The sequence below is a fragment of the Chrysochloris asiatica genome, unplaced genomic scaffold (genome assembly GCF_000296735.1).
Source record: "Chrysochloris asiatica unplaced genomic scaffold, ChrAsi1.0 scaffold00042, whole genome shotgun sequence".
Taxonomy (NCBI): Eukaryota; Metazoa; Chordata; class Mammalia; order Afrosoricida; family Chrysochloridae; genus Chrysochloris; species Chrysochloris asiatica.
Window position 1 is genome coordinate 11,935,768 of NW_006408560.1, and position 9,362 is coordinate 11,945,129.

The following is a 9,362-nucleotide window of genomic DNA, read 5'->3' on the forward strand; positions in this document are numbered from 1 at the left end:
AGATAGGGGAGAAAAGGGAGTGGTGAGGGAGAAGGAACAAAAGTAAAATATCAAGAAGCATCTTTACAAAGCAGTTCTATAGCTAATTCCTTTAAAAGGAGAAAGGAAATGTAACCAAAGCAGAAAAACATTTATCTCTGTGTCTTCAAAAAAAAAGAAAGAAAGAAAGTCTACCATACATACATCCAAAGTATGGAAAAAGTACTTAATTCCAGGGATGGAGGAAGTCTGGATGCTGTGGTCAATGACAAAACAAGCAGACAAATAAGGACCTCTGTCCCCCAGCTTTACCACTAATCCACCCATTTCAGACCTCAAGGAAGTCAAACACTGCCCATATACACTACTCTTGGTGCCACTGGGGATGGAAGAGGCCAGGTAGAACTGGTGGAATTCTCACTCCATTATTACCCAGAGCTTCAGAGCTCTAGGGCCAAAGGATGATGACTGGGAACAGAGGGCCTTTCCTCCTATCCATAGGGCATGAGGCTTATCGTCTACAGGGTCCAAGGTCTGGGGATGGACAGTACAAAATATAGACTTTGAAGGACACAAAACAATCCATGATAAAAAAAAGTAGAGAAATGTGGAATACAGAAGGATGGGAAGGAAAGAAGGAGAAAAGGGAGGAGGTGGAAGGCTAGTACTTTACCATGATTAGGGAGACCTTACCCCCATCACTAATCCCTGGAAAGGGTATGAAAATGGGGAGAAGAGAGGGAAAAGAAATCAAACCTCAGTAACTGAGCAAAGGGTCATGGAGCTCTACAAGTCAAATAAACAGCTTCTTTGTAACTGACCCTGAGGGGACAGAGAGAGGGAAGACTCCACCCTCTTCCCACAGCACCTCAGCACCTAAAAGCAGGCCTTTGACTATAGGCTTTCCTTCCCCATCATGCCCCATCTCTACATCTTACTTTCAAACCCCATTCAAAGGTGGCCTGGCTTCCAGGGAAGGGACTCCACTTAGGGCAGGAACAACCCCCAGCCAGACGGTATTGCACATGCTCTGTTCCTTACTTTTAATCTCAACTGACAAACTTGGGCACCTCATACCTCTGAGCACCTCTGAGCTGGGGGAGAGAAACAACAGAAATGGCACTTCATCATGGGGGGAGGGGAGGTGGGGGAGGCTAAACAGACATGCCACAAGGCAGGATGACTTGTAGGGAAAATATTAAAAAAATTTGCTTCCAATTTTGTGGAAGAGAGAAAAGCAAAACCAAACTATCCAGTGCTTTCAAAGCACAGAGGGAAAAAAAAAGATGTAAGAATATATCTTTATATATATATATATAATTTTAAAATAATCCCGACCCAGTTCCATTAACCCCCCCATCCCTCCCCCACCACTTACAGTCAGGGGTACCACATTCCCCAGAAAAATACTCGAAAACGACCCCATCACTACCTGTTACTAGCTGCTAGCTTCCAGATCATTTCACCACTGGGGGGAGCCCAGACACAGGCTGCATCTCTGCTCCTTTATTAAGTGCTCAATGAATTTGGGGGAAGGGAAGAAAAAAAGCCAAGGAAGGCCCGTAGGGCCAGTATAATCACCCACAGTGGTACTGGGGTGTTGGGAGTAGAGGCCAGTGGGGGGATCTGAGCCTGATTCCAGCTCCTTCTCCCACAACACCTCCAAATTTTAAGGGGGAAGATGTGCAGCTTGTATGTGTGTTAATTTTAAAAGTGCCTTACTTTAAAAGAATTATTTAACTTTAAAAAATAAAATTGGAGGAACTTCCCCAGGTGGCTTTCAAGGGCAAAATATGAAACTCCTCCTCATACCTCTCTGCTGAGAGTATCCCGTCAGTACACTCTGGCAGCTTTTAGAGATGGAGAGACGGGCGTGTGTATTATGAGGATCAGGAACCCTTATCTCTATGGGGCTCCCCTTACCTCAGAAACAACCCAGCCCCTTTCCCCCAAAATGGGAGCAAATGGGATGCTAATCTCCCCAGTCCCCAGAACAGCATCATTGCACAATTCAATTCATTCTCTACATTAGTAGCACTTAAGAAAAGAAAAAAAAAAATTAATAGAATTCTGGAAGGAAAAAAAACACCCCAAAACTACTTTTATAGCAGAGGTCCAAAGTTGGTTTTGATATGGGCTGTTCACTTTGAGCAGTTGATTTTGCAGTTAGTGAAGCAGAGTCAAGGCAGAACTCCACCGTTATTAGGTAGCCTCACCCTCATCTTCAGGCACTCAGAGGGCAGGGGACAGACAAATGTGAGAACCCCCAACTGCTAGGAGAAACCCCCCTTCCTTCCTACAAGTCTCCTTTCCCTCTTTTGCTATTTCACTCAATGCCCATTCCAACTTCTAGGACTCCCAGCAAACTGGCTGGGAATAGTAGGTTATAGCCTCTATGTAGACGGGGCTGTGGTTAGAAGGGACAGACTAGGATTTAAAAGGGATGGGGAGAGAGGGATTTCATTTTTATGAAAAAAGTAAAATGAAACAAATATGGGCTAGTTGGCCTGGAATAGACTTCCATGTCACCACTGGGGTCAGGAGACCAATCTTATTCCCCTAGCATCAAGAAGGTCAGGACCTGCGCTCAGTCTTCCCTGGCTGAACATTATGCTCATCATCACATTTCCCTCACCCCAAGAATAAATTCCAGGGTGACTGGGTTTTAAAGCTTCTCCCTCTAGGCTCTTTCCCCCTCATTTTTAGAGCCCAACTTTAATACTAAACACTGACTCCCAAATTCTCCAGTCCAGGAACACCCACAAGCTGGGATGCTGTTCCTCCTCATTTGATGCTACTATAGCTTCTCCTTACCCTGGGTTAAGTGCATTAAAAATGTATGTCCCAAACAGTCCCAGACATGTCCTACTTGGCAGTGGGGACCTTGGCTGCACTGCTATCATTATTTAACTGAATGTAATTTGCGTTTTCAAAAACTTGGGGAAAAATAAAAAGGTTTAACCGTTCACTGAATAAAGGGAGGACACACAACATCATTAAAAATGATAATTATAGCAAAAAACAAGCTTTAGAAACACACGTTAGAGGGCATAGAATCTCCCTAGAACCTCACTCTGACCTCTGTTAGAGGTGAAGATCCACCTCAGTGTTAAAGAAAACTGAAAAGAGAAGACAGAGTGACAGAAGAACAGATCGCAGCAGTATGAAATAAAGGGGAGGTGCGGGGCAGGGCGCGTGTGTTTTCTTGTTGATTTCTATTTTTTGTCTTCTGTTTTTCTGTTTTGTTTTCCGTGTATGGTAGGCACCAGTACAGGCACTGCATGCGACGGAAGTTGAGGGCAAAAGAAGGAAAGGGTCAAGGATTCAAGGTTGGGGCAGGACAAGTGGAACAGGTGTTATTTCTGCCCACTGATGGACTGCGATATAGACCGGGGAGGGATCATGTCTAAAAGGTATTCCCGCTGTCGGTCTGCCAAACTTGGGGCTTTGTGTCCTCCGATGCCAGTGTTCAAGTATGCAATGTTGACACCTAGACCCAGGAGACAAAAGTGGAGGGCAGGTATTAAAAGAGGATATGGCACTCCCTGGCTGTACAGTTGGAAAAGGAGGGGAATTGTTAGAAGTTGTCTGTCCAGTAGCAATTTTCCTTTTGGGCTTCCAACCTTTAGGGAAAGAGATCTTCCTGAAATCTTAATTCTATCAGAAATAATGAAGATGGCTTTAATGATATATGAGAGATGAGCAAAATGATGAGAGGAGAAAGAATCATGACAAAAAGAAGGAATTATTAAATCTGCTTTAACTGTTGACACTGCTGACCACTGAGAAGCATGTTGGATCATTCAAAGAGGCTTAGGACAACTGACCCTGCTGTTCTGGCTAAGTGAGATCACAAGCACTGAGGGTACATTAGCCTTTACATTTATAATGCAATGACATTAAATTTATATTGTGATTGTTTTCACCACCAAAACCCTAGTGCCTACCACTATGCCTAGCAAGTAATTCATAAGAATTTAACAAACATATGCTGAATATTAAGTGTGAAGAGGTAAATCTAAAGAAAGACAGGAAGCAAAAGACAGGACAATTAGCCTAATGGGACTATGAGAACTGTGTACTAACCAGTTGAGTCCTGAGAAAAATACTCGTATCAACCCTTCTTACCTGGCATGCCAAGGAGGCCACCTGGTACAGACAGCTGGGGTGCCTGTGCAAAGTTGGAAAGCATGGAGCGGGCAGATGTGGGTATGCCACGCTGGAGGCTGCTCTGGGGCTGTGGAGCCTACAATGAAAAGGAGACAATGGAGCATAACTTTACCATGATAGACGGTAGAAGGTAAGGTGGGATGGGAAGATTATGGGAGAAAAGCAACAAAGTTACATGACTTCCTGTGGAAGCAAGGGCCAGTTGGGAAATATGATTCATGAACACTTAAGAAAAATCAGGATCAGGGGAAAAGTTCCTCACCTGCCGAAGCGTATGATGTCTCATGATGGTCTCTTGTTTACTGACACTGGACACAGCTGGAGCCGTAGTGGGGGAGAGGGCTGCCTGCTGCTGTAATCGTTGTTCAATTTCCTGTTGGGAGTCATCAGGTCAACTTGGGCAGGACAGCACTTAGCTTCCTAATCAGAAAACCTAGAGGTCTTCTTATCGCTAATGCTGCTAGCTAGTTGGGAGGGATATGGAAAAGGCAAAAGAGTTTGGTGGAGTAAGTGTGCTGAGATCTCTGGGTACAAGTAGTCAGCCTGTTTCAATGATTAAGAAATTCCTCTCTCCAAGGAAGCTAGCTCTCAAAAGCTGGCTTACAGGAAGCTAGCTCTCAAAAGCTGGCTTACAGGAAGCTAGCTCTCAAAAGCTGGCTTACAGGAAGCTAGCTCTCAAAAGCTGGCTTACAGGGATCTGGGTATTAGGAAAATGATTAATGATTAATTAAAAGACTGATGGGATTTTGACGCACACCCACCCATTTTCTAGAAAGTTCATGATGCTACCCAAAAAAAGGATCTGATGGGTAAGGTGTAAGAATGGGACAGAGTATAAAGTGTCTAAGCTTCCCAAAATATTTTCCCCTTTCCAAGATATTCTCATTCTATAAACATTGTAGATTGTTCATATACTCTAGAACACCTATTCTTCTTAGGACTACTTTATGATCTAGCACCCCCCCATCTATTTTTATTTCATCAAATACAGACTGCTGATAATTGCTTCCCACAATGAGATTTATAGTACAAATATAAATTCCTCCCATTACAATCCATTATTTGAGAAGAAAAGAGAATATTCATTAGTGATATGGTGAAAGCCAAGTCATAAGTCTCTTGTCCCTTCCCCTAACTCCATCTATTACATGTTAGTTACTTTGTCCTTCACCATTCAGAAACTAGTAAATAAGAAAGGTAAAAACAGAATGATAAGGAACAATAATAAAGGGAAGCCAGGTCTCCATGTTCAGATGTCTGTGGAATCACAGGGACAATTCATCTAAACTAGAAGAAATTACCAACCCTTTGGGAAACCTGGGTAAGCAGAAGTCAGTACTCTTACCTGTTCTTGTTGTAGGGCTTTAACAAAAGCATTTTTCAGCCGGTTTGTATGTTCAGCCTTTAAAGCCTTCTTCTGATTGGAGGTCATACACTGCTCACACAGAATCTTACCATTCTTCTCTTGCTTCCAGTGCGGGGTGAAATCTGTGCGGCACTGGGCACATACAAAGGGTTCGACCCGCAGAAGGGAAGCACAGCCTTTGCCTAGACACCAACAATAAGGATAATCAGTGACTTCACATTTCCTCTCCATCTCCTGTTTCTCTTCACAAAATGGAAATTTTGTATCAGGAATTTATTCTATCGAATTAAAAAAGAGACTACAAAAACAGTACTCTAATAAGACTTCCAGTAAGATGGCAGACTAGGCAGATGTACTACATGGACCCTCTACAACAAAGATACTAGAAACCAAATAAAAGACACAGCTGTAGATCCTTGGACCCTGAATTTCAGAAGAAAGGTTACAGAAGTGAACTGAGTGCTTTCTGGGAGAAGAAGCCAAGCAGGGATGGCAAGAGAGAGAGAGACTGACTGGTGAATGGCTGGCCAAAAGCAGCACAACCATCCTGAACCTTTGTGAGCAGCACTGGAAACAGAAGGTGGCCTGACAGAGCAGTCACACAGGCGAACTACTTCTGGATTGAGAGCCCTGAACATGGATAACATTGAACCTGACAGGAACTCTCTCATCTAGGGCCAGGAATTCCCTTGTCACCTCTCTCCCACATCCACCTTATGAGCTCCCTTGGCTTGTAGGAGACACCTCCCTGAGTTTTTGCTCTGGGGTTTGGTGTTTTCCTTTTGTTGTTTCATTGTGGTTACTTGCCTATTCTTTCTCCTCCTTCTTTCTGCATTCTCTTGAATTTTATCTTTTCTATCTCCATAAGAATACAGAAAAAACATTAGAAGAATTCAGGAAAACACTACAAGAACACACAAAATAAATGAAAAATTTGAAACAACACAAAGCTTGCAATTAGAAATCCAGAAAATACAAACTCCAGAAAATTAATATGAAAATTTTGGAAATTATGCAAAGTTTAAAAGACAAAGGAATTGAAGCAATGGAAGCCTGAATAAGTGAGCTTGAAAACAATGCTCGCAATATTAGTATGCTAGAAGAACAATCAGAAAAAAAATGAAAAAACTCTGAAGAAAGTCTAAGAGTTATGTGGGATACCATGAAAGGAACAAGTTATAGATGACTGGAATTCTAGAACAGGAAAAGACAATAGAAAGCAGAGAGAAAATTGGTAAAGAGATGTTGGAAGAAAACTTCCCTAATATCATGAAAGATGAGAAGATAAGCATACAAGAAACTGAACAAATCCCAAATAGGATGTTGTTTGTTAGGTGCCTTTGAATCAGTTGCCTGGTCCTGTACAAACCTCACAATCATTGCTACATTTGCACCCACTGCTGCTGCCACTGTGCAAATCTTTCTCATTGGGGGGGTCTCCCTCTTTTTCATTGACCCTCCAATTTACCTAGCATAATGTCCTTCTCTAGGGACTGATACCTTCTGATAACCTCCAAAGTATGAGACATAAAGTCTGGTCATGCTGGCTTCTAAGAAGCATTCTGGTTATACTTCTTACAATACAGATTTGTTGGTTCTTCTGAGAGTCCACACTACTTTCAATATTCTTCTTCAACACCGTAACTCAAATACATCAATTCTTCTATGATCTTCCTTACTCAATGTTCAACTTTCAAACATATATATGTGATGCTATTGGAAATACCCACGTTAGTCCTCAAACTGACATCTTTGCTCAACACTTGACAACTTCAATCTTTTCTTCATTTATTTTGATGTTATTGGTCCTGCGGTGAGGATTTTTGTTTTCTCTACATTGAGGTGCAACCCATACTGAAAGCCATGGTTTTTGATCTTCATCAGTAAGTACTTTAAGTCTTCTTTGCTTTCAGAAAGTAAGATTGCTACCATCTGTGTATACATATTCAAATTTTCCAAAATTGAACAGAAGTAAAGAATTCTAAGAGCAGCTGCGGGGGACAAAAGCTACCTACAGAGAAGAACTAATAAGACTAAACTCTGATTTCCCAGCAGAAACCATATAGGCAAGAAGGCAATGGATGACACATATAAAACTCTGAAAAAAAAAAAACTGTCAACCAAGAATCATATACCCAGAAAAGCTGTCCCTCACATACAACAATGAAATTAGGATGTTTCTTGATACACAGATACTAAAGGAATTTGTAATAATCAGACCAACGTTTCAAAAAATGCTAAAGGGTGTTCTCTGGACTAAGAACCTAACAGTAGCAGACAGCAACCAGAGATTACCATACATGACAACTCCACCCAGAACTCAATCCAGGTATAAAAAGTATTTAAAGTAAACAAGCCTAAACGGTGAAAATAGGAAAGCAGATAAGACAAATTTATAATGAAGTGAACTGCAAAAGCAAAAAGAGGTGATAGTGTAGATACAGAACTTCCAAATGGTGAAGAAAGGTAAACACAGAAGAACAGAGATCCAGGTGGTGGGAAGGTCAGGTAGATTACTGGATAAAATAGACTATTTTAAATGGAGGGAAGAACTAAAGGAATATAAAGTAACCACAATGGCGTTGGGGTGGAGGGTTATTTTGGGTGTTGGGGAGGGCAATACAAGAAGTGGGGAGGAGGTAGAAGAACAAGATAGACAGGGGAACACTGAGACAGGCTTGCATGGCCTAGTGGGACAGAGGTAAATAGTGATGCATACTCAACCTTGGAACAACAGGGCTCTGGGATACAGGGATCTAGGTATAGCTTGAAGAGGGAAAATAATACTAAAATCCTTGACTGCCTTATGAATATTAGTTTCCCTTGCCTACTATTGTAAAATAGACACTTGAGTGGGATAGAAAGGAATGTTGGGAAACATGATTAGAGAAAACTTGTAAGCCCGCCTTCAGCCTATAACTGATTGGAATACCTCAAAGGGGTTCTACAACTTGCCCAGTGAAACAGGCCTCATGCAAAGCCTTTACAGAGTACAGGACCTTAGGTGGAATCCTGTGTCCCATCCACAACCTTGTGAGGTGAGACATTCCCACTAGAAAGGACAAGCAAACTGGAACAGCTACAGTGACAGAAGATACATCTTCATGATGAACCTGACCTATACTCAGAGCGGTAGTTACTCTAAATACCAACAGAGAGGGAAAGAGTCTTCAAATCAAGTATCAATGCTATCTGCTCTGTGTACATAGGGACGGGCAACTTAGACATTGGCTATCTAAAATGATGGGCAATAAAGCCACAAAGTGACTGGCTTACAAGGTTTCAAGAGGGAGCTTAGTTTAAGGGCGGGGGGAGGAAAGAGTCCCCACTGAATAGCTATCATCTTGTCTAGATGGGTCTGGTGAAAGGAGGTGGAGATAAGATTCGTAAGATTCAATAGTGAATAACTGTTGTCATGTATTGTCATAATTGTAAAGGTAGAAGTTTTGTAACATAATTGTGACTGTCATAATTGTAAAGGTAGAAGTTTTGTAACAAAAAAAGGGGAGTGGTTAATCTTACAAGAGAGGAACACACAAATAGAATGCAGGACCTTATCCAGATAAGTAGCAGTGGCAGAGATGGGGGCATGGAGAGGGAGAGCGGCTGAGGACTCTAGATTCATCAACTAAGAAGAGAAGGACTAAGAACTGGTGGCCAGGAGCAGACTTGCAGAATGTGCCCTTTAGAGATGTAAATTATTATATATGTCTGAGTGGGTTTTTTTGTTTGTGTGTTTTTTAAAAAACTACAGTGGATAGAGAAATACTTTTAACTGATGGTATATGGAGGGGATTATAATCAATGTAATGAAACAAGTTATATGAATTGTTGAACGTGAAACTGA

At 41.8% G+C, this 9,362-nt stretch overlaps 1 protein-coding gene across 1 annotated transcript in view; it reads right to left on the minus strand.

The window, feature by feature from the left end:
- Nucleotides 1-3,225: 3,225 nt before the first annotated feature.
- The window catches only part of GATAD2B (GATA zinc finger domain containing 2B), a 147,222-nt gene continuing 141,085 nt past the window's right edge, over nt 3,226-9,362 (minus strand). Inside the window, exons 8-11 of the mRNA XM_006861475.1 lie at nt 5,495-5,697; nt 4,412-4,522; nt 4,108-4,225; nt 3,226-3,469 (exon numbers count right to left, since the gene is read on the minus strand). Coding sequence (XP_006861537.1) covers nt 3,336-3,469; nt 4,108-4,225; nt 4,412-4,522; nt 5,495-5,697 — 566 coding nt within the window. The 3' untranslated portion in view covers nt 3,226-3,335. The remainder of the gene's footprint in view (nt 3,470-4,107; nt 4,226-4,411; nt 4,523-5,494; nt 5,698-9,362) is intronic.